General features: G+C 35.3%; 1 protein-coding gene across 1 annotated transcript in view; it reads left to right on the forward strand.

Annotated features, from left to right (window-relative positions):
* Positions 1-810: 810 nt before the first annotated feature.
* Positions 811-26024, forward strand: part of ADGRL4 (adhesion G protein-coupled receptor L4) — a 108247-nt gene continuing 83033 nt past the window's right edge. Inside the window, exons 1-2 of the mRNA XM_032425274.1 lie at positions 811-920; positions 2294-2443. Coding sequence (XP_032281165.1) covers positions 899-920; positions 2294-2443 — 172 coding nt within the window. The 5' untranslated portion in view covers positions 811-898. The remainder of the gene's footprint in view (positions 921-2293; positions 2444-26024) is intronic.

Consider the following 26024-nt stretch of genomic DNA (forward strand, 5'->3'; position numbering starts at 1 on the left):
CACACTCTCTATACAAAGTAGATTCTCAGTAGATGTTTGTCCAACTAAACAGAACGTAAATGAAGCATAAAAAAGGTGTGCCCCATTGTTTAAAGGGAAGATAACTTGTCTTGATGGCATAAGCATCAGTCATTCCTTTTCTTTAAATCAACTTAATTGAGGCTGAATCAACTTTATTTCTACACCATAAAATGCACCCATCTGATGAGTTCTGACAAATGCATGTACTTTTGAAACTTGGCTTTTTTGTTTGCTCGTTTTTCACTCAGTCATTTGAAGCGCAATCTGACCCTGTAGACAAGATAGATAGAGTGTACCCTTATTCTGCACTTCGAAACCCTAAGCCCCCCACAAGGTGAGGACTCCATACTGGCAAGGAATGTCCCATTTTTGGGAGCCGGGGCTCAGCCTACCTGTGGGCCCTGGGTTTTTTATGGAAACGTATTAGTAAATAAAAGAACGCTGTGTCCTGGAATTTAGGCTCCAGGAAGTACCCCTAAGACTTCTGCAATTGTGGATGCTCTCTCCGGCGGGACAGTCAGTCCATGGGCCTCTGCCTTGTTGTGGCTACGCAGCCCAAGGCTGGAGGGCAGCACCCCCGGACGCTGCTGCGTGGGGGCAAAGTGATCCTTCAAAGGGTCAGCCAGAGTGCTGGGGTGGCCCAGAGGCAGGGGACGAGGTCAGAGGGGCGTGGAGGAACCGGGCGGCGGACGTGACCGGCACACTCAGGACTTGACCCTCACGCTGACAACAAAAGAGGCCGGAAAGTGTCCGGAGGAAGCGGCGCGTCACGGGGGCCGGAGCCGGGACCCTGGCGCGGCGGCCCAGCTGCGTCCCGGCTACACGGCCCGCACCGCCAGCCGCACTCCCTCCACCGCCAGCTCCGCGGCCGCCGCCAATGAGACTCCTCCCGCTCCTAGGTGAGTGCGCGGCGGGCGCGGGCGCGGACGGGCCGCTCGCCTGCAGGGCATGGGATTGCTCCGAGGTGGAACTCGCCTGCCCAGGGCAGGAGGCCAGGTTTCTGAGAACTGACGCAGGACTTCTCAGGATGTTTTTCTCTTTGGCCTTTCAACTCTGGAATTCGGTATTCAGGGCCCAGGGACTAAGTCACCTTTTTATTCCTGAACACAAAGCCTCCGAAGTCCCCAAAGGCTCAGACTGTGCCCTTTTTTTTTTTTTTTTTTGCCTGATCTCCCCTCAAGGAATTTGGGAAAGCCAAACCAGTAACACCTGTGGGAGGTTTCCTGGCATTTTAAGGGGACTGCCAGCCCAGACTTTGGGTTCGTTTAAAATACCATTTTGAGGATGTTGTGCAGAAAGATAAATCACATCTTTGAAGTGGAATTAATTCTGGTTTAGACAGTTTATACAGCCCTATGCGAGGCTGGGATTTAGAATCGAACGTTTAACACTCTCTGGTTACCAGATAAGGACAGTGTATCTCAGATGAGTGTTTTTACAAACAATTAACTTGCATGATTCCTGACAGTCCATCCCCAAGCAGGCTTGTCTTGAGAAGACCCGGGGCAACACTATAAAAAAGGATCGGCCCAGGCTTTTCCTGATCTTTTCCTAACAGCCCACAGAATACCATTTCCAACTTTGTTTTCAGTAACCCTGGAACAAAGTCTAGTTCTCTTTTATGCTTCATTTTGTTGGTTGTGTTAGTATGGTGTTGGTTTCCGAAAGATCAATCTTTGACCAATATACTGAGTTTATCTTAAATTCCCCTGATGGGAGAAGATGTAGCATAAATTTTATGATGCGAAAGGCAGAATTTAAAAGGAACATTGGAATACAGAAAAAAAACAATAATTACATTTGTCCTCCTGGATGTTATGATATGTTGCTCTTCATCTTAGAATTATACCGATTTGAATTTGAAAAGACCCAAGCAATCAATTCATCTTGACTTCTTCACAGAATCTTTCCCAGAGGAGGCAAATTGCTTTACAATCACGCAGTTCCCTTTAAAAAGATCTCACCTCAGAGTGAAGAGGCCAGTGATCTAGGAATGGTGTTTTCTTTATAGAGCTGGGTTGTTTACTACATTATAGCTTTGTTGAGATTTACTTGATAAACACAGATTGAAGAAAGTGCTAATCTTTTTGCCTACTTGTTCTTGTGCTGTTATTTAGCTAAATACTCCCTTGGGAAATTCTCATAGACCATTTATCTAGATGGAAAGAAAGAAGGGTTTTTGTGTTTATTGCAGTCTAACTCAACAATGTGAAGGGGGAACTTTTTCTTTTTTTTTTTTTTTTGAAAAAGTATATTTCTCTGTTTTCCTTAGTGGGTTTTTCCACTTTGCTGAATTCTTCCTACACTCAAAATTGCACCAAGACACCTTGCCTTCCAAATGCAAAATGTGAAATACGGAATGGAGTTGAAGCCTGTTATTGTAACATGGGATTTTCAGGAAATGGTGTCACAATTTGTGAAGGTAAACAATCTTTATTGTTTTCCTCTTTTGGATTTTTTGAAAGAGTAAATTCTGATGTGATTGCTTCTCCCTTGTCCAGAAATTAACTGTTTTACATTCAACTATTTGATTTCATGCTATTGATTTAAAAAAAAAAAAAGCTTAAATAACTCAACAGTAAGTTTGAACTTCCCACTTAAAAATTTATACTTGATTATTGATTTTTGAGGAGTCCATGTATATCTTATTTTTGTGTAACTATTAAAGATGGTCCTTGAACTTAAGCTGGAAAATTAAGTTGCAGAGAGCAGAGTCAATACTTTTGGGAACAGAAGAACAGAGAGTTCATGAAGTCCAGGCTAACTGCTATGTGTTGCCTTCAGGTACCTGCTTTAGTATTTGACTTCCTAAATTTGAGGACAATATTAACAGATTCAAGGGTTTTGCTTGTATACCCTGCATGACACCCTGGAGAGAGAGAGAGAAAGGGAATTTTGAAAATATATTCTTTTCCGAAAAAGTAGATCTCATTTATAGAACTTAAGGCTACAATCCAGAGCAGTAACATTGGAAAACGTCCTGGCAGGGTTCAGTTCGGCCCACTGATTTGATAAACAGAACCCTATCTGATAATCGTATTTCAGTGATTTCTTATCTGCGGTTTCCACCACCACTCTTCCTCTTCCCTCAAGCTTCACTCTGTCCTTATTCTTTCATTTTTAGTAGACTCTAGTTTTAACTGGGTCAATGGAAAAACATTCTGTGTAGCAGAGAGAGAGGAGGAAAAAAAAAAGAAAGAAAACAGCTCCAAGTCATATAAATTAGTTTTAAAATATAATTAAATGACAAGTTCAAATTAGAACTGTGTGGTTTTATACTCCTAAATGTATTTAAGATAACATGGACTTTTTCTAATTAAGCCAGGATATTGTACATTGTTAATATTGCATGTGTTTGCTTATAGCGTAAACAAGTTGTATCTCGTGATTCAATTTGATAGGCTCTTAAAAAAGATTAAATATGCAGTACATAGTAAGACCAAACCTCATCATAATTAGTTTAATGTTTAAAAAATGTAGAGCACAGCTACAGTTGCTAATGGTGCATTAGATCAGGCGTTTCTGCTTGTACATACAGCCGGGATTTGTAATATACTATTCTACAAGCATTACAAAATTCTTTCTATAAATAATCTTAGATTTTTATTGTGTATTTAATTGAATGGCATTATGGCAAGTTGATAGTCGAGTGACCTTCAAAGTATTGCATCAAACATATTAGTGTGCTTTTCCGCTGATCATTACAAATTGTACCATAATACTTCTAAAATGGTGTTGCCTTTTTGTTATTTAGATACTTTTCAACTGTCATGATTACCGTCATTAACATCAATAATTTTTCACAATTTGGACCTTCAGCAGCTAACCAGATCATAATCATCTTTTTAATGATTTTTTTTTTTTTTAAACACATCTTCCATTATCCAGTGCACTTGTTTTTTTCCCCTGCTGCCTAAGTCAATAGTCAGCTGAAGGGCAGAAAATACTTTCTGTTGAAAAAAAAAATACTCCAGGGCACCTGGGTGGCTCAGATGGTTAAGCGTCTGCCTTCGGCTCAGGTCATGATCCCAGGGTCCTGGGATCGAGCCCCGCATCGAGCTCCCTGCTTGGCGGGGAGCCTGCTTCTCCCTCTCCCTTTACTGTTCCCCCTGCTTGTGCTCTCTCACTCTATCAAATAATAAATAAAATCTTTAAAAAAAAAAAAAAAGAAAAAAAAATACTTCAAGATCTTTTGGCCTGTGATTTCTTCTCACACAGAACACAATTTGTAATGGCACTTTTTTTTTTTTTCAAGTTCTTTTTAACTTAAACCCCTTATTTAAAGAATGTTATAAATTCACTTGTTTTAATATTCACTATATGAGGTTTATAATGTCCTCTTAAAACTGTTCAGTCGTTTCCACCTTTTTCATCTTTTATTAATTCACTGATAGACTTTTGACATTTTTCTCCATAAGTATATTTAATATGCTTTTTAGAGTTAAAACATTGTGTTCTCAGCTGCTGACTAGTCTAGGTTATATATTGGGTTTGAAGAGTCTGGGCTCTCTTCATCTCTAATGAGATTTCCCACTTTTCCTACCTTTTTCTAAAATTGGTATTAGGTCAGTAATAACCGGACAGCAGTTTTGTTACAGAGGATGCCCACTTCTTAAGGAATAAAAGTTGGTTTATTTTTTATCTCATTCCCATCATCTTCCTCATCTCCGTCAAATTTGGCTCCCTCAGAAACCTGCCAAATAAATGCTATGGTAATAACCAGACCTCACTAAATGTACTCTGTTCCAAGAGCTAGTTTTGAACAAGTCATCTAGAATTTGGATAGCCTGGTCCCATAGAAACAAGTTTTAATAGTAGTGACTTTATTTCATTATTGTCATCATCATCATCATCACCCTCACATCAGGATAGCTAATACCTACCGTGCACTGAGTCTAAGATATTAATTAGCACAGCTCCTTCATCTATTATTATTCTAAGACATAGAGTCTTAGAAAGCCCAAGTAAATATCACAAGTGATGCAACAAATAAGTGATAGAGATAAGATTTGAGCCAAAGTCTGTTTCCAGAGTCTGTACTCGACTCAATATGTTTGACCATAAGACCTCTGCCTAGCGGATTCTGCTATGCCCCTGGATTAAAGTAATAAATAAGAAATTGGCCTTGCTTTCCAGGATATCTAGGGACAGCTACAGAACAATATTAACAACTTGATGCAGTGTTATAAAATGTATAAATACAGGTAAATTTGAGATGTGTAACCAACTGCAGGGAAACTTTCCAAGCGGAGGTGATATTTAGGCTGAGAATTGAAGAATATATAGGATTGATTAAGATTGACAAAGTGACAAAGTCAGGCAAAATGAACCAGCAATAACAAAGGCCCAGAAGTTGAACGTGTGTGGTGTGTTTGAAGGAGCCCCAAGTATTTCATGCTGGATATGTATCACAGGGCATATTAGCTGGGGGGTCATTGGGAATTGAGTTAGGATGTCAAGATATGGACTGTATTCTCTTAATAAAGAAGAGCCATTGGCAAGTATTACGTAGCTGAGTTACATGACAAATTGTGTGTCTTAGAAAGATGACCCCATTAGGTAGAATAAGAATAAATGAACAAGGGTCAACGTAACCTATAAAAACAATTGTACTTTGTATAATTCATTATAGTTTATGTCACTTCTATCCAAGATATCTTAATTTTCTTAATAATTTTTTGAAATAAAAAGTATGGATGCTGTCTTTTATTTACAAACACCATTTTGACTGGTTATAACTAGCTCTGTTGAGCTCCCCCTTATAGCTTTTTGCATGTGAGAGAAGCAGGACTATGAAAGTTTAAGTGAGTTTCCCAGTCTCCCAAGGCTAAGGTGACAAAGCTAGGACTCAAACCCTCAGGATCTCAACCTTCTCTCGAATACCAAAAATGTCACTATATTACTAACCACCTGACATAATTAGTGTACTACAGGTTTTTAAACCAAATTGGTAAAACAGGATCATTTTAACAGGAATGTATTTATTATTTTCAACAACTTTATTGAGGTGTTAACAGGAATTTATTTACACACTTATCTTTATGCTGACCATGAGGGTATTTTAAGACAGAAGACAGAGAAGTGTTTGTGTAGAAATTTGGGGGTACATTTAAAGGCTTCTGAAATTGTTGATGAGATCTTCCTAAAATTTAGGTTATTTTAGTCTTTTAAACATATATTATTGCGGCTATACCTTATGCTTCTCAGCACAGTGTTGGTTACTCTCTGGGGCACAGTTATAAATCTAGAGAGTGAGACGTCCCAAGTGCCCTGGGTAATTAGGAAAGTTTTAAAAAAGGGAAGGGAGGTTGAAAGAATTGAAAGAATCTTTATGTACATATGAAACATAATATTGCTTGAGTTGAAATAAACTGAGCTGGGAGAGGTGAGAAGCGAGAACAAGGGGAAGGGTGCGGTACAGTGTGGCTGTGAGAGTGGGGGGAAGACACAGACTATCTCTCTCTACTCTCATACAAGCTCATTAAGTGGTGCTGTGTTTTGGGAAGTTTCATGGAGTCAGAATGGGCAGGAGAAAAACAGTTGCCCCAGGCGAGGCTAGGAAAGACCAGAAAAGCTGTAATTGACAGCTTGTATGCATGTATAAAAATCTTTCATGGTTTGGGACATGCCTAATATGAACAACATCATAAGCACTTTATAAGAAATAATGAAGTTTCAGTGCCTGCACTCAGGGAGACATACTCTGCACTTAAAAAACAGTTTTTCATCATTATCTAATAACCATATATATGCCTGTAAAATTCGACTGGAAGGATATCATAATAAACTAGAGAGCATTGTGACACTGGTAAATGCAGAGAGAACAATGTCACAATGGCTATCTAAGAGTTACAAAGAAGAAATAGTCTATGGGTTCAGAATATGGGAGAAACACTGATTAAAATAATCCACTAGCATGATTCTGCCCAGCCTACAAGATAAGCACTGAGGACATGCGATTTTTTTCCATAACAGTTTGTTTTTTAGTAAGAAAGAGGATGCTCATCAAAATGGGCACACCAAAAGTCATCAGAACAAATGCAAAGCATACAAAATGTGTGTGTGTGTGTGTGTGTGTGTGTGTGTGTGTACGTCGTGTATCATCAGTTAACACAGTTAGATATACTATCTAAACTATGTCCTACAAAAAATAACTGCAGTTTTAAATATTTAACAAAATGACAATGTGGTAATTTCCATAATAGAAATGGGATCAGCAAAACTTAAATGATACACATCATTTTTTCCTTCTCCTTTTAAAAATAGAATAATAGCTTAAGGGAAGTTTTTATAATGGTTTCTTCTTTTATTTTTCTCTTCCTATATGTTGAAGGAATTTGTCATCTTATGGAATGAATATTTTTGAGGAAATCCCACCTAATTATTATGGTAGAGTTTGTTCTCTCTACTGTGTAGCCCCTCTTGTCAACAGACGAAAGAGGTCATACCTCTAGTACAAGGAAAAGGATTTCTGGAATTGGCAAAGGTATTTTATTTATTTGGAGGAAGTTCATGGAAATCATGCATCCTGGAATGTAAGCCTTGGGTTAATTTAGATTGTCATTTCTTAGACTGGTTACATTTTCCATTCAGTATAAGAAATCCCAAGGAAATATGTACCCCACTTTAAACAAATCTGATACATGATTATCTAGAAGCACATCAGAGTTCATACTTTTTCAAGTTTCTATCAATATTCATTTACCTAAGAAGATATTTGGAGTATGCAAAAATGCATTTGTTTTACAAAAAAAATTTGCTTCCTCAAGAATTTTTATTAGCATATCACATATGAAGGAAGATGAAACTGTAATGTTATTTACCTTTCTTCCATCTAGCACCTGCAGATGTTCAAATATTCTTTATTTTTTTTGTTTTTTTTAAGATTTTACTTATTTATTTGACAGAGAGAGACACAGAGAGAGAGGGAACAAAGCAGGGGGAGTGGGAGAGGGAGAAGCAGGCTTCCCACTGAGCAGGGGGACCCAGGGCTCGGACTCGATCCCAGGATGCTGGGATCATGACCTGAGCCGAAGGCAGATGCTTAACGACTGAGTCACCCAGGCGCCCCTCAGATATTCTTTAAATATTACTTAAAAATCAGGAGCCACCTCCTTCTGAGGATTGCAATAAGAAGGAGAGAAAGAGGGAGTGGGAGGGAAATGAAAGAAGGCACAAATAAAAGAAAATGCTGGTCCCACTTGCTCCTTGTGTCATTTGAGTTTTGCTGATCAGCTGCATGGGTTTTTGTTGTTGTTGTTGTTGTTGTTGTTGTTGTTTTAAGATTTTATTTATTCACAGAGAAAGAGAGAAAGAAAACATGCCTGCAAGCAGGGGTTGGTGGGGTGGACAGAGGGAGAGAGAGAATCTCAAGACGACTCCCCCCGCTCAGTGCAGAGCCAGATGCACAGGGCTTGATCTCACAATCCTGAGATCAGGACAGCAGCGAAACCAAGAGTCCGATGCTCAATCTACTGAGCCACCCAGGCACTTCAATCAGCTGCACAGTTTTATAACTAAACACTTACCTGATCTGACTTGACAATGTCATTTTTGCAGACTGTTTCAGAAATCATTTTTTTAAATCCTCCTGTTTCATGTTTATTGTACATGATAATTATGAGAATTAATGAGATAACAAAGTAAGAAATAATTTGAGATCTTAAAGGAAGGCTTAATATGAACATATGATTTGGGGTTTCCCCAAGTAATCTGTAACGAATATCATGAAAAGTTTTCTTCATGTAAAAGTCTCACTTATTTTTAATCATTTTTAAATCAGCATTATCTAGGTGGATTCATTGCATATTTAGAATCAGAGAAGTAGTATCAGCATAGAGAATTAAAAATAAACACATCGCTTTTTAGTTCTAATTTCAACAATCAAAAAGAGTTGTTCAAAATTCTGTGTTAAATCAATTCTAAATAAGACTTACCATCGGATTTCACATTACTAGAGTGCTGATTTTTTTCTAAATGAAGACTACCATTTTTGGTTTTGACTTCAGGCTAAAACATCAGTTCATAAAGTGTATGTGTATATATATATGTATATATGTATGGTTTTGTATATATATATATATGTATATATACACATATATATATGCCATATAATGTGTGCTGATGATAAGCCATCAATAAAAATGGGTATTGTTTTTCTAGAATTAGTTTTCATCTTGTATGCAAAGTGAACATGGCAGCTGTACCATCTTATACTTTCTGTTCAGCCATATCTTTAGGAGTTGCTAGGAAATTAAAATTAAATGGAAATTGTGCTCTAAATGTGGAATTTTCATACATTTTAATCCTCTGTTGCTTTTCAAGAAAAATACTGGTAGAAATAAAAGCAAAGGGATAATAAAGCTCCTTCAATACCACACAATCAGTCACTGAGTCCCAATTTTTCTGCTGTGTTTATTCTACCTCTGATCTTTCGTCAATATTTTAAGATTGCAAACTTTATGTTGCAAAATCGAGGATATTTCCTTTGTTCTGGGATAGCCCCATTTTCACAGGACTTCATACTCCTGCTTATTTCAGAAGCAAATTATCTAGTCTCCTGCTTACCACTTTTCCATTATTTCTCTTCTTCCTTATTTAGTCTTCTTTCATGCTTAAATAAATAATTTTCATGTTTACAGTTTATTCACAAAGACGAGTAATAATATTGATGTTGATTTTAGTGCTTTTTGTGAGCTACACACTCTAAGCACTTTACATGAATTTATAAATTTAATCCTCATAACAACTCTCTGAAATAAGGGTTAGCTAGTGTTATCCTCAATTTATAGATTAAATAATTTTCCAGCAAAAACACATTCAAACTATTGCTTTATATAATTCTCAAACTACTCTGTGAAGTAAGTCTGCAGATAAGGAAACTGAATCTCACAGAGACAAAAATGAATTATTTCGGTTGTAGCCCCCACCTTGAATCTGCTTTTTTCCCACTACCTTATCAAAGCAATTGATTAAAAAGAAAAAAGTATGAGGTGTGTATGCTTAAAATACCTTAGGAGTAAGTGCAGGGAAGTTAAAACAATTTATAAGTTTCAATATCTTGATGAAACTCATAGATCATCTACAATTGTTGAACTCCTGTTCACCCACCTCCTTAAAGCCCAGCGTACTGACGATAAAACCAGTGACACAGGGGCAAGGGAGTTGGGCATGAGAACTCCATAAATTAAGAGTGAACTTCTCAAAGCCGAAGCCAGTGCTACAAAAGCACGTAGTCCAGTGTACACAGAGAAGGCTTTCCGTGAAATGGCTGCTTTTCCGTGTGGTGATATCCTATTCCCTTCCCAGAAAAGGAGTGGCAATCTAGGTGACTGGTTTAGACATTATTTCCCAAAGGTTGTGCTGACTGGGCTCTTTATTCCCCATTGGTGTTTAATCCCAAATAAAGCCAAGAAAAATATTCTCAAAGGAAACTGGCATCTGCCTGGAAGGAATGCGTGAGAGTAAAAATTGATGTTAGCTTTCTGCCTACTCCCCATCTGTGCCACCTGGAGGAACGCTTGGACATTGTTCTCTCCCCTCCTCCCCCCCATACAGGGAATTCCGAGCTCTCTTGCACTAAAGAGATAGTAATGGCTGGCAGGCGGAACCTCGGCCAAGCTACCTGTGATAATCAACATTGTTCTTTAATTAAAAACATGAGGGTCATGCAAGGATAAGCAGTCATTGGAGAAAAGCCAATAATACAAACACAAAGATGAATAAATAGAACAATTGGCCTGGAAAATGATACTTTTAGGAAGAAAAAAAAAAAAAGAAGTTGAAGGGAAAAGTCTAGCTTGTATCCTCAAAGTGATTCTGGAAAAGTTTGCATTCAAACAAACAAAACAACCAAAATAGGCTTCTGTGTACAAAAGAACTATCATACCACAAAATACTTTCTTCTTCGATATATCTTAAAACCTCTTTGCTGCTCAATTCCTCGAACCTTTTTTCTCCTCTTGTTCTTCTCATTTTGTAGCAAGAGGCATCAAGACAATAAGCTGGTAAGGTTGTCAGTAATGCAAACCAATGCTTACAAATCACCCGAAGATTGAGACTAAAGTCTCCATGCCTGGGTTTCCTCTCCCACCAGGATGATCACACGTGGAACAGGGAAGTTAAAAATATGAAATTTATTAACACATCAGGACTCCTTCACCAAGATATTCTGAGCTGATCAGCTGAGCACTGTCAACCCTTTTTATAATGCAACTTCACCCTTTTGTCATCTTTTCCTTTATCTGTGCCAAGACCTCTCCCAAATTCTTTCCATGCTTTATCTCAAAAGTGAAACAAGGTAGCTAATGTGTTTTCCAATCCTAATTGCGTGATTTATCTATGGTTTTCACATTATAATGTCATTAATATGGAGCCCATAACAGTCTCCCCATGTTGTCTGTTTTCCCAAGTGATTTTCTGAAATCTCTGGCTAATACTTTTGATGGTTCCTGCCAGGCACACCTAATGTATTTTTCCAATAAAATATAGTTATCATTTGATCAATATTATTCCCAAATTGAGTTGATAATATACAGTAGAAGGGCTGAAAAATAACATCCAACGACTTGCAGAACTAAAAAGCTCAGATGAAAAATATGAGAACAAAACTAAGAAACAGGACTAGACACAGAGAACCTGATATCCATTTAATAGAAGTCTTACTGAAGAAAGGATCAGACAAGATTTAGCAGAGGAAATAATAAAAGATCTGACAGTTTCCCAGAGCTTAAGAAAGACATGAATCTTCAATTAAAAGAGCTCTCTAATTCCCTCCTATCTTCTACTAAAGATGTTTGTGCCTTCACTTCTCAGCTTATGCTCGAGGAATACCTATTGATTGATTCCCTGCTATAAAAGGGGAATATAGTTTACTTCATAACCTGTCACTTTTATTTATATATTCAGTTGTTTATTACCTTTACGCCCTTAAATAATAATGGGATATACTGACTGCCTTACTATCAGGCTGCTCTGTTCCTGGAGCCTAGGGTGAAAACCTATTCAAATCATAGGGACAGAGTGAGAGAAAGGACATTGGGTGGCTGTTGTTATCAGGAGAGTGAATGATGCCTAAAAACATAGATGCCCACCGCTGGAAACATTTTTGTCAATCCTTTGAGCCTCATTTCTACATTCATCTACTTTCATTTAACTTCTGCTTCATTTAATTCCTTTTCTGAGACTAAGGAAGGGAGGGGGAGTGTATTTTAGAAATCCTGTGATATTAATTATCATCTTAAAAATAATTTCCAAACCAAAGTCTTATTTTTCAAGTTCTCATTATTAGATCCATCCCTTATATCCTTATATTCCAGTAGCTAAGACCCAGCCCTATAAATTGGGGCCTTCCTAGTACGCCATGCCCTGGTAACTAGATTCTCTGATCTAAATTCTTATATTGCTGTGCCAGGGTCTCCAAACTTGTTATAAATATTCTAGTCCTGTTCAACTGGGATTCTCATGATAAGTCCCAAAGTGCATCTGAGCCTGTTTCTCTGTGAAATGAGCAGATTTCACTAGGAGCACTATTAATATCTCTTCTGGTTTTAAACCGGAAGACATGTGAGACATGTATTTGAATTGTAGTTAATTTTCAGTTCAGTCAATTTGGGGGTAAATAGCCTGGATTTGGGGCTTTATTTGAAACCTGAAAGTGAAACAGGGATAGATTTTGGTCTCTTGCCTCTAAACTCAACACACTTTTCATTGTTCCACTCTGCTTCTTTTTTAACTCTGATCTCTGGGACTGGCATGACCAATGCAAACAATGCTTTCGTCTACTCCTTCTGCTCCCTTCCCTCCTACTTATGGCCATGACACATCCTGAAACTCTTTCCTGCTGAGCCAGGATGGGACCTCAAAGTTCTTCTCTAGGCAGATGCTACAAATGAACAGAGGTTGGCGCACAGATGAAACTTATTTTCCATGTTTTCTCTGGTGGCTTCCACCCTTGGAAGGAATTCTGGACCAATCTTCCATGAGCCCCCCTTTATTGCAGTGCTGAAAAGTAAGCTATTAAATATAATGTAATCAGCAAGATCAGTACTGTATCAGAGTCATTTGAACCATTAAAAACGAACAAGAAGGCTATAAAATCTTGATTTGTATATTTGCTTTCCTATTGGAGAGGTTTAGTTACTGTTATATGCTATTGAGAGTAATCCCTTTGAATAAGATGGTGTACACATCCATTTTGTGGGGAAGAGGGTTGTGATTCATGTGCTTTTATGATCACCATTTAACTAACATCTGGAACAAAATGCTACAAATGGAACTTATCCTTGTGTTGCAGTTCCAAAAGAACATTGATGATTGTGTGTTTATGAATATGTGATGAGCCAGGGATGGTGAGAATGGAAGTGACCAGAGGGCCAGTCCTCTCAGCTGGAAACCTGGAGCCAAATGTCTCCCTTCTGAGGGTTACCTGTATTTACAGGCATCAATATGGCTTTGTGTCAGGCTCAGTTAATGGGACAGGATAATCAATGATGGGTGCGCTCAGGGGAGAAATTGGGCACTTTCCATGTTGGAAATATGAGCTGAGACTCATTGTGTAAGAGACACAGTACATGTTGCTCTCTTTGCGAGGTTTCTTCATTTCTATCTATTAAGAATAATTGCTTATTTTTTCATGTTCTGTTTATAATTTCATTTTATTTTTGCATTAATACATAACGTTGGAGTAAGTTTGGATGGGGCCTACCTGCTTTTCAGTAGTCCCTGGGGGAATCCCAATAATATTGGCTGTTTGGGGATAGTGACTAATTCTTATTCTTGATTGTATCCTTGGAAACTACCCAAATTCCTTGGATTCAATCTATAAAATATTATGGATTGTTTTTCAGTGGCTATTCTGACAGGTTGGTTCACTATTTTTGTTGTTCCTTGCCTGTGCTGAATATATTAAGATATCACAGATGATATTCCTATCGGCACAAATCAGCACTCAGATTTGGCTGAATTTTATACATTGTAAAAGGCCAATATAGCAAGATTACCCTGGGTATGATCCCATCACCAATTTTGCTATAAATATTTTCCTATAAATAATGAGACTCCATTATAGCCAGATGGAAAATTTGCACGGATGATCAGTGAGCATCATAAACTTCATACACTTTTTTCCATACTATCTTTGTTGAGTGATCATCTATCACTCAAAGACTGAATACTCATTAACTTATTTATTGCTCTTTTAAGCATTTTCATGAATTAAGAAGTAGCATGTGTTAAGGCAGAGTCAGTTGCAATATTGGCACTAATCCTTTGTGATGGTCCCCTAGTTTTAGGCCCCCTGGTCTTCATCTTTAGAGTCCCAGGAGTTATGTTGACTATGGTATTTCCTTTTGCGTCTTATGTATCAAAAATGCCTTTTTCAAAAAAAATCTTAGGAAGTGTAAAATTACTGGCACTTTAAAAATGTTATTTTTACTTTTAAGCATATTAGTACTTTGATAATTCTTTCTTTAATTGCAAAGAGACATTTTAGTCTATGTGTTATTAAAAACACCTGTCTCAAATTTATTGCTCCTTCTAATGAAGTGACCTTTTTAAATACAACTTTACATGATATTGTATTATTTTTAGCTAAATATTTAAGATGAGGTTTTACCTTTTCTGCATTAAGGTGTACAAAGTGAAGGACTATTGTTTCATTTTGTTTTTTATCAAGCTCTAAATTTGATTAAAATAGAATAAATGATCACATAAAATGGGAAGAAATAAAATGCTCTTACTTTCTATAACTTTAAATCATTTCATTAGAATTTTGATACTTCTAAAATATAAATATTACAAAAAAAATATTGTCTCCATCTACAAAAATGTTTTAATAAAAAAAAATTTACTTTAACCCTTCCCAATAGTTACTCACTTTCTTGCTCTAGGAAAGATTCTTTTTTTTTTTCTAGGAAAGATTCTTTTCATTCTATTTAGCAGTGCTGAAATCAACTAAAAAGATTACATGTTTAGGAGGCTGTGGGGAAAATGATTTGAACAACTCTAAATGTATTATCTCAGATAATTTTCTATTTCCGGTCTGCTTGAGATACAATTTCATATCCTGTGTTTTTCAACCATCAAACATCATCTTGGTCCCAAGGATCTGAATTTACAATAGATTTGTATAATTTGTTAGTCAGCTGTAGGAGAGAACACCACTGTGGAATGTATACAGCATTTATATAAATGTCTCAGACATTTGCAATGTTAAAAAACATAGAACACAGCATATTTATCTGGCATGAAAATTGTAATTTTCTGAATATTAAGATATTAAGGCAAGGCTATTGAACTATTTCAGTTCCTTTAACTAGTTTGGTCCGTTGCCATTGAATATAGATAAAAGGTACTAACACTTAAATTACTATAGTTTCATGTGTAGTTGTGAGGAAGGTGAGAATGAGAATATTAGGAGAAAAAAAAGATTCAGTTTAAGAAATTGGAATATAGAGAAAGAATTTCAACACCCAAATGTAACAGATGATGGTATTTTATATTCAAGTCAAAGAGTTTTCATTAAAAATGTGATTATCTTGAGTGTCATTGGTCAGACAAGCTCAATTCCTAGCTCAGGTCCCTTTATGTGGATTAACTGCGGAGTGCTGCTGTTTTCTATATTAACATGATTTTCCCCACAATTTTATGTTTAGATCATTTGTTTCTATTACCAAGAAATCTGGTTAGTATACGGTTTTGGAGATTCTCTTTATAATTGTTTAAAAGTTCCCAAATAAATTGCTGGAAGATAGAATGTCAGAACTGTTCAAACCTAGTACTTACTTTAAGAAGGAAATTAACACTTTGGTCCTTTATTTGCCATGGAAAGAGATAATGACTTCTCTAGGAAGATTAGAATCTAAGCAAACATTGTAGGCTATATATAGCATACAAAGCCTTGTGCCATTTGTGAAAATGCTATCAGGGAGAAAACCCAATGACTGAGTTTCTGTACTGTATTTTTTAGGTACACAGATTTAATTTAGAGATTATGGTTTGAAAATAAAATTTACTGTATGAGTGTTTTTGGCTGATAAGAAATTGATTTTGTGACCTTGCTACACATTAATTGAAATATCTGGCCATGTGTCTTGACTGGATTTAAGAAACCACACATACGTGGAACCAAATTATTCCTTCACATTGAACTGGCAAATTAATCACTTTGTTACCCATATAAGGAAGAAACTACTCTTTTTCTAGTGTGGTGTCTGAATAATCTCCCCGTATTGCATAACAAGTGGGTTTTATGTAACTGACATTATATTTAGTTGGTTTACTATATTGAAGGTGGAGCGCTTTAAGTTATTTAAGAGTGATATTTATAAATTAAATACAGTAATTTATATTTCCTAGTATTTTAAAGGCTATATTTACAAAATCAAAAATAAGAAAGCATGTGCACAGGAGCCCATTAAAACATAAATATAGGTTGTTATTGATATTATTCACAAATTTTAGAATGTAGTTTTTAAGAAGTTAAAATAGAATGGAGGTAGTTACATTGTCAGTGTCTTTTATGTGTCTTAAATAACAGCTTACTTAACAAGTATTGACTCAGGGTGTGCTCACACAGGAAAAAATGGATTGCAGACAAGAGTTAAAACAGATTGTGCAATATGGTAAATCTTCCCAAAAGAATACCCAAATACATTATCTCCATGAGATTCTTTAAACTGAACTAAGCAGATCACTTATCTACACAGAATTATCCAGCCAAGGGGACATCTCTACTTTATTTCTCTTTGGTGGATTTAACATAAGAACCAAAATTTGGGTCATGTTTATTCAGAACCTCCATGCTGTTGGCCCTCTGCTAAACAAGAATACATCCTAAGTCTTAAATAATTTACTATTCAAAATATAATTAAGTTGTGTTTAACATTCAGAACTTGAGGGAAGAAATGTGCTGATCTTTGTGCATTTTTGAGAATCAAAGTTAACGTATACAGACAATGAAATCAGTTTTGATGAGATTAAACAGAGGAGGAGGTGGTTGTAATGCTTGTTTGATAGTTTTGTATTTATGGCAATTTTTTGATATTTTGAAATAAAAGAATTGTATATCCTTTGTGTCAGAAAGGTTCTTATGCCTCATTTCCTGGTGCCATATGGAGGATAAGTTCTGAAGATAATACCTGGACCTGTATAAACACAAACCTATTGAGAATAAAAAAAGAAAAAACTACAACAAATCTCTGCTGTATATGCAATGCAGGAAGGCAAGCAGATGCTTGATTATAGTGTTATGTTTGTTCAACTAATGTTATGTTCATTGCTGCAGTTTCATAATGGAATACCATGTGGAGAAGAATGGTTTTTTAAATGTGCTTTGGACTTTGAATTTCAGTTTATTAGTAGACAAATATGTCAGAAAATTTTCAGTAGGGGCATTAATTGTTGTTTTAGAGTCAATGATCTCTTTATACTTATCCTTTGAAAAAAATCAGATGTTGCTTTAAGAATAAGTATAGAGTTAATCTGACTTTAAGCAAGGCTTTAGATTATAACCCATGGTACAATTTCATTATTATGATAAGAAAACTTAAGTCTTGCTAATTATTGGTGATACAGTTTTAACAAAAGATTACAGTGATTCATAAATTGTGATCCAAGGACTTATTACTACTAATGCCTTAATATTTGTAGATCGATTCCTCTATTAATGGAAAAGAAATTATCCTTATAACAACACTTGAAATTGAATGGAAGTATGACACATTTAGAGAGTAGAATTTAAAATAAAATTTTGACATATGGTAAGTATTCAAAACTAGGATATCAAGTACAGATAATAAATATAGAAAAGGAATGGCTATAATTTATTTTGAAGTTGGTTTCAGAAGATGAAACATTATAATGGAGACCTACTTACAAAACATGGGCCTCAATTTTTTAGATTCAGACACTACTGACGATTTCAACCAAGACTGCTCAAAAGTAGAATTATGGCTTATTATGGGCAGCAGGGCTGTGAAAGAAGGGGAGCCCTCTGAGGAAGCCATCATTGGCTTAAATCCTGGTTCTGTCATTTGCACGCTATCAGATTTGGACCAGTTTCTACATTTTCGCCATATAAGTAGTTTTATCAGCGTCAAAATACTTTTGAGGATTATAGAAGGTGATACAAATACAGCACTTAGTTATGACTTAGTTATAGAAAGACCTCCAAAAGTGATACCTGTGATTAATACAAAGCTGTCAGTCACTTTCTGCCAAATTGTTTTTGGTAGGTTCATTCTCTTTCTACTTCCCCAAACTATTCAGGAAACCAGATTAAGATCACCTAGGCGGCTAGGTTCTGTGCTGACATTACACATATAATAACAAAACGCTCTTCTGCTTTTCTCAGACTCCGTGAACAGCGACACAGACGTGCACTTCAGCACATACCTACAATAAGGGCATATTAGTCCCTACTTGTTAACAGTTTATTAATCCTTAACTTATATCTTAGGCTTGCTTTGTCTTTGTCTGAAGAAAAACATTAAAAAAAAAAAACAACACACACACACACACCCCAATAAAGGAAATTATTTTTAAATGTTTAGCTTTGGAGGCATGGTAACTAATAACTGATATAAATATAGAAAGAAACATTTAAAAAGTATGAATTCTCAAAAAATAAAAAAATAAAAAAATAAAAAATAAATAAAAAAATAAAATAAATAAAATAAAAAAATAAAAAGTATGAATTCTCAGTAAAGTTTATTTTGTTTACCATGACTATTTATCATTATTGATTAATAAATATATTAATATCCATCACATTTTTTACTGCTTGAAAACAGTAGGGTTTACATAAAAATGTGAATGAAGCTATTATCAAATTCTATATCTCAAAATTTCTAACTAAAATTAGGTATTTCAAAGTATATGAAGATAGACACAGAAAAATAGATGAAAGATATTTCTATATATGTAGTTGCTTTTAAATATTATTATGCAATATTTAAAAAGACTTGCAGGATACTTTGTTATAACCTTATTAGACTAGAAGTATATATATATATATATATATATATATATATATTATATATTATATATTATATATATGTGTGTACATATATAATAACATATATAATAAGATCACCAAATATGTAATAAGATCATTAAATATAATAATAAGATTTATTTTTCATTGAATAAGATCATTCTGAGAAAAATACCAGGGAAAGTAATATTGCAGAGCAGAAGGATTGAATATTTGGCACAACTTTGTTTCAAAGGTAGGAATTTGCTGTCTTACCTTTCAATATAATCTCCAAGTAGATTCTTAAATTCTGAGGGAAATCACAGATCCACAGAGGAACCTCACAGGACAGTACTTACCAGGATTTTCAGTGCCTGGGAGAAGTGATGTGTGTTCACTGACAGGAACTTGTTGAAAGGAATGATTGGAATTACTCTATCATGATTCTTCTCTTCCATGGTTGTCCAAGCATTCATCAGTGTAATATATCTCATCCTGAATAAGGATAGATTTGAATGGAAATATGTCAAGACATCTTTATTCAGTTCTATATTTCTGAATTACAGCTTAACTTATGTCAACCCAAGATGACCAAATATTTATTCATTGCATTTGAACCCTCTGTAAGGAGAAATACAAATTCAATTGATTAAGAATGAAAAGGCATCCTTTTGAAACTTAATCTCAACTAAATTTTTTTTTTAAAATGTCAAAACAGACTTCTTAGCACTTGACCAGTGGTGAAAATTCCCAATAGCTCTCCTAAGTCTAAATTTACTCCTCTCACTTTTTTTAAACCTGTCATTTCAAAATTATTATCAAGGAGCTGATGATCAATACAACTTTTAAAAAATGTCCTGAAATCGAATATTTAAATCCTTGATATAATAACATTTGTTTGTTTTCCATTTTATAATTTGTCAAGAAAGTACTAGGTTATATCTTAAATTTCTTCACTTTTAAATTTGTTATTTTTAATTCTAATCATTTTGCAACTTTCATTCTAATTTGTCAACATTCCTGAATTACAGACATCAAAAAAAAAATACAGTTGCCATTTATAAAGCTATTTTAAATATGATAAATAGTACCTAACAATAAATCTAAATCTAAAATTCCATTTGATAAGTATACTTTTAATAGAGCAGTAAGACTGAATCAATTGGATGTTCTTTTGTATAATTTACTATTCATTAATTCATGCATTCATTCACTCAAAATATACAGTTGAGCACCTCTGATTTATTAGACACCTTTTAGGGTTAACTATAAAGCAGTGAGCAAGCATATGTGACCCTCATGAATTCTAGAAGGATAAAGAAACATTAAAAACAAAATTATACAAATGATTACTTAATCCTTTGACCTGAGTGATCATGGAAACTCCATGAGGAGACAATGTCTAACTAAGCTGAGGGTTGAGCTGGGAATTAGCTTGATGCAGTGTGTGCTTGAGGCTGGGAATGAGAGCAGGAATGATCATTACATGCACTTATGAAAGCTGTAATAAATGATAAAAAGATGCAAATGCCAAGAGTAAAAATAAATTACAGGTTAGTAAAGTGCTGGAATTATAGAAGATGTATCTAAAAAGTTGGTCAGTGTCCATATGGAGTAGGGTCCTGATGTTATCCATAGAAAAAGTTGGATTCTATTTTTAGATACTTGCATTTCTGAAGATCACATTAATTTTGACAAAGGAAATGGATTGGAAGCCAGCAAAGTGTGGAATGCAGGCTCATAAGGTAGGACTATTGTATTGGTTGGGAGACAGAATATTGGCTTTGTCAAGATTAATAACAAAAAGATTGAAAGAAAGCAGGAGTCATATATACAATGTAGAGATATACAGGTCTTGATGAATTGGATGCTCTCAGTGAAAGAGAGGTGTGAAGGAAATCTCTTAGATTTGTAGTATGAACATTTGGGTAGATGTTGATGAATTTGATGATAAAAGGAAATATATATGGAGAAAAGTGATTAGTTCTGCTTTGGACACGGTGTGACTGACATGCTGTTCATCTACCTAAGTGCAGACAATAGTACATATTGGTCTGAAACTTAGAAAAGTCTTAAAGAGAAAATTTTTGGAGTCCTTAGCAGAATGTTGGTTTTAATGGAGGCCATGGAAACAAATATGATTACCTATAGAGACCACATAAGAGAGATCATAGAATGAAATTAAAGAGGAAATAAGCATAAGTCCTAAGAGATTCAAATCTTTAATCAGTCAGGAAATAAAAATTGGCATAGAGTATTTAGAAATATGGCCTTAAAGGTAGAGAGAGCTTGTGTGTTACCCTTAATGCTAAGGGAATGGGTATTTCAGGAGAGAGGGAGTTCACAATTTCAAATGCTACTGAGAGGCCCAGTGAAAGTTGAAAAACACCCAGTAACTCTTTTAATATAGAGATCAGTGATGACATTAGCAAGAACCACTTTGGTGAAATTTTGGTGATTGAATCCAATCTAGAATGGGCTGAGCAGTGCCTGAGAAGTAAAGACATTCTTTTAGGTAGTTTGGCTATGAGGGTAAACAGAGAGGCCAATATGGAAATTGACCAAATGTAAAGGTTATTGGAAAGAATTGAGTAGAGAAAAAGTAGAAGATGAAAGAAAAGACTAGAAGAAAGAGTAGCTTCAATTAAGACAAAAATGGATGGAATCTCAAGCTCAGGAAAGGGAGCCCCCCCCCAGGCTAAGTGCAGGGAATTGAGCAGGAGAAGATTCTGCCTTACTTGTAGGCACAGGCAAAGGTTTGGCCATGTAGAGCATCCTAACGTTATTTTGAATTCTTCAGTGGTAAGGAGAAAAGAGTGAAAAAATTGGTGGTTTGTCTAGGAAAATAACAGGAGTCTTGCAATATTGAAAAGGATAGCAGCAGAGAAATTATCCATATAAAATAACCAAGCGTTATTTGCCATGCCTAGGGCAGCGTGCCAGATGATAGTTCCAGGGATGCCATGTTTCCTATGTTCTCCCGTAGATAATTATCATCGTTTCTGTCTTAATCAGTCTAAGGTACTGTAACAAATACCGTAGAGTGGATGGATTACAAACAACAAACATTTCTGTCACACAGTTCTAAAGGATGGGAGGTCCAAGGTCAAGGCGCCTGCAAACTAAGTGTCTAATGGGAACACTTCTCTTTGTACCCTCCCAGGGCAGAGAGGGAATACTCTAGCCCCTTCATCCTCTTAAAAGGGCACTAATCCCATTCATTAGGGTTCCACCCTCACAACCTAATTATCTCTCAAAAGCCCCACCTTCACACTGGGGACTAGAGCTTTAACATATGCATTTTGTGGGGACACAAATATTCAATCCAGAGTAGTATCCCTAATCAACACTGCTTGAACATTGCCTTAGAATTGTCTCAGAACAGTGTATTATGCAGTAATTACCAAATAACTGGAACTGGCAGGGAATGAATCCCATTTAGATCGATGAGAGTGAATTTTATTTTATTTTATTTTGGATCCTGCATTTATGCTGTAAATTAGAATTTTGCAGACTGAACATCCAATATATGTACATTCTTTAATTATATTTACACTACTATACATCATGAAAGACCCCAAAATGGAGTTGTAAAAAGGAAAAGATATAAATAAATGAAGAAATGTTAATATTTTTCCTGTGTATCAATGGATCATTTTGTATACATTTTGGGGTGCATTTCCCCCATGGTAATTTGGAAACAGCTGGTACTGATGAGGTCCTCTTTGACAAGTATACCATGGCAGCCTGTCATATGTATACTGTGTGGCTGTCTCAAATCATGCATGCAAAATATAATTATTGTGCTTTCTATTTAGATATTGAGATGTGCAGCTACTTTTAACTAATGTTCTTGGTGGTGAAAAAAAAATTCATCTGAAATTGAAAATTTACTATTAAAAATAGCACTGACAACTCCTTCCAAATATAATTTTAAATGATACCATCATGCCATAATTTATCTAATTTTGTTTCATGACACATGTATTGAGATTAAAGTTCCTTCAAAGCATCTTATTGCTACAGAACACCTCCCTTATGGTCAAATTCATTTTTAGACTCTTTATCCAATCTCTTTGCCAAGATACATTTTTTCCACTCTCGATAATCTTTTGAGGTGTTAACTTAGATTGTTTGCAGTCATGTTGAATAGGACACCAGCTGCTTTTAGTTATGATGAGTCAACAACTTGGAAAATATTTGAATTTGAGTAGAAACATAGTTTGCATTTGGATCTCAATTTTATTTTATTAGTTACAAAATATTATTTTATCTCTCTTTTGAAAGTTTGAATGAGAGGAAAAAATAACGCGTACTGCTTTTTAAAAAATTAACATTTTTGTTGTAGATTTCATTGCCAAAAAACAAAGTCAATTAGTCATTATTCTGCTGTATAAAAACTTAAATGTCAATCATATTTTTCATATATTGCTTAAGTTTTGCCATTCATATATTCCACAATCTAAGAGGATGTTCTTATGTGTAATTTTTATCTTTTGTCTTCATTTAGATACGAAATGAGAGATTATGTAATAGCTATCAACAAATCTGAAATTACCATTGGAGGAAGTATATTGTGTTAGTTGTGCAAAACAACTAAAAAGTCAAAATTAAGATACTACTGTTAAATTTATCAAATAAGGAATAAACTGTACTATTTTATTAATATTTGTTTATAAATATTATTTTAGAGTAATATTTTTATTTTTATGTGTGATATATATTCATAATAAAAATTCCAAGCCATTTGAAAAGCACAAAGGACAGAGCAAAGCATCACTCAAATCTCCATACCCCAGCTTTTGTGTCTTTAATGAACATTATTCTGTGGATATTTTATAGGCACCTGTAAAAGGATATTATAGATAAGGGAAATAGTTGATAAATTAGATAGATGGATACATAGATATGTAGAGATGATAGATTATTATAACAGTAAGATTATTATTTTACTGAAAGCTGCCCACTCTCATTTTACTGGAAGTTAACAGAAGAAAAAGAAATTGAAATGAAACTGAAAGAATTGCTGATTGCAGATTTCTATTTTTAGGCACAAGAGAAAAACTTTAAAGGAACTGTAAAGAAAAAAAATGTATAAATAGAATCAGAGTGCTGAGATAATTTTTTAACCATTCATTTTAATTTCAGACAGTACTGATTTGCTCGTTGCTATAAAAGATGAACCGCCATCATAGTAACACTTCTCCCTTCCCTTCCCTTTTTACCTATTTTTTTTTTTTTTTTTTTTGCTTATTCTATTTTTACTTTGCCAAAGCTCATACTATGGATATTCTGTTCTACCACAATTCCAATGGAAGTTTAGTCTTGATTTTATGTTTAAAAGTTTTTAGTGCTTCCCTTGAGTAATTTTCACTATTGATTCTCTATTTCTGGGGATTTAAAAATATCTTTAATTAGCTGAGTTTTATCATTGAAGATGCTTTTTCAAGAAGGATTTCTGGCCACAGCGTTTCCAGTGTTCCTCTACATTTGAAAGTGTCTAACAGCTCCTTTTAGACTTGAAAATTCTGCATGAACATACTATTTTTAAGTTAAACTGTCTCTTCATTAGAACTCTGTACACCACTTTCTGTGTCTTCTGATCCTGACTGCTGGCATGCCAAAGATTCAGGCTCGCCTGTTACCTCGCATGGATGACATTCCTTTCCTGCCTCAATGGCTACATTCAAAATTTATTCAGATGGTCCTAGCAGACATTTTCCTTTTCTGTTTCTTTTCTTTTAGTAGTATCCTTAATTTTTAGCTTGCATAATTAACAAGCCAAAACATAAGAACTTATATATTTCAATACCAGTCACCCATCTCTTGTCTGAATTGTTTTTATAGTCCAGTATTTTAGTTGGGTATTATTTTTGTTCCTCATAGTAGTCATTCTTATTTTGTAGTGAAAGTAGTAATACTAGAAACAATAGGAGCTATAACATGTGTACTTTGTGCCAGGAACTGTTTTAGGGTCTTGGCTTATACTAACTCATATAATCCTCATAACACCCGTCTTTCAGATGTGGAAACTGATATATTGCCAGGCATCGGCCAGCTAATGACTGGGATTTAAAACAGGGACAGCCCAGCTCCAAAAAACATGGTCTAAGCCACTAGTGTACTGTCTCTTTGAGTGCACTGTTTATGTAGTAATGTTGTCTTAGATTTATCTGGTTATTTATCCATCTCTTTTTCACCATTCTTTCCTGTCTACCATTCCTGACTTCTGGGGTCAATATTCTTTGCCCCGAGGTTCACTGTTGGTGGTAAATTTTACAGCGTATATTTATCTGCAGATTTTTTTTTTCTTGTTCTTTAATTTATGTAACATTCTGAGTTAGCAGATAATTTTCCCTAAGATCTTTGAAGGTATATGATATATTACTTTGTAGTTGTCATTGTTTAAAAAGTCTGTTGTCATCCATCTTTGTAGGTCACCTATCTTTTCTGTATAGCTGTATGTACTAGTTAGCTTGGGCTTCCAGAACAAAATACCATAGACTGGGTGGCTAAACACAGGAATTTATTTTCTCATAGTTTTCGAGGCTAGAAGTCTGAGGTCAGGGTGTCAGCATGGTTGAGTTCTGATGACAACTGTCTCCCTGACTTGAAGACAGTCACCTTCTTGCTTTGTCCTTACATGGCAGAAAGAGAGAGAGAGGGACAACAAGCTCTATGATGTCTCTTCTTAGAGGGAACTGATCCCATCAGACCAGAAGCCCACCCTCATGACCTCATCTAACCCTAATAACTCCCAAGAGCCCCATCTTCAGATATCATCCCATTAGAGTTAGGACTTCAACATATGAATTTTGTGGGATGCAAACATTTAGTCCATGTGGGATGCAAACATTTAGTCCATAATACTGTATATAATCTGTTTATAAGATCGTCTCTATAATTTCACTGTGATGTGTCCAGGCTTAAATATTCTTTGCTTCATTTTTCTTCCTTAGAATTGTTATTTCCCAAATTGAAATATTCTTGTCTTCAATTCTGTAAAATTTTTATCTATTAGCTCTTAAAA

This window comes from Phoca vitulina, unplaced genomic scaffold (assembly GCF_004348235.1).
Source record: "Phoca vitulina isolate PV1807 unplaced genomic scaffold, GSC_HSeal_1.0 scaffold2, whole genome shotgun sequence".
NCBI lineage: Eukaryota > Metazoa > Chordata > Mammalia > Carnivora > Phocidae > Phoca > Phoca vitulina.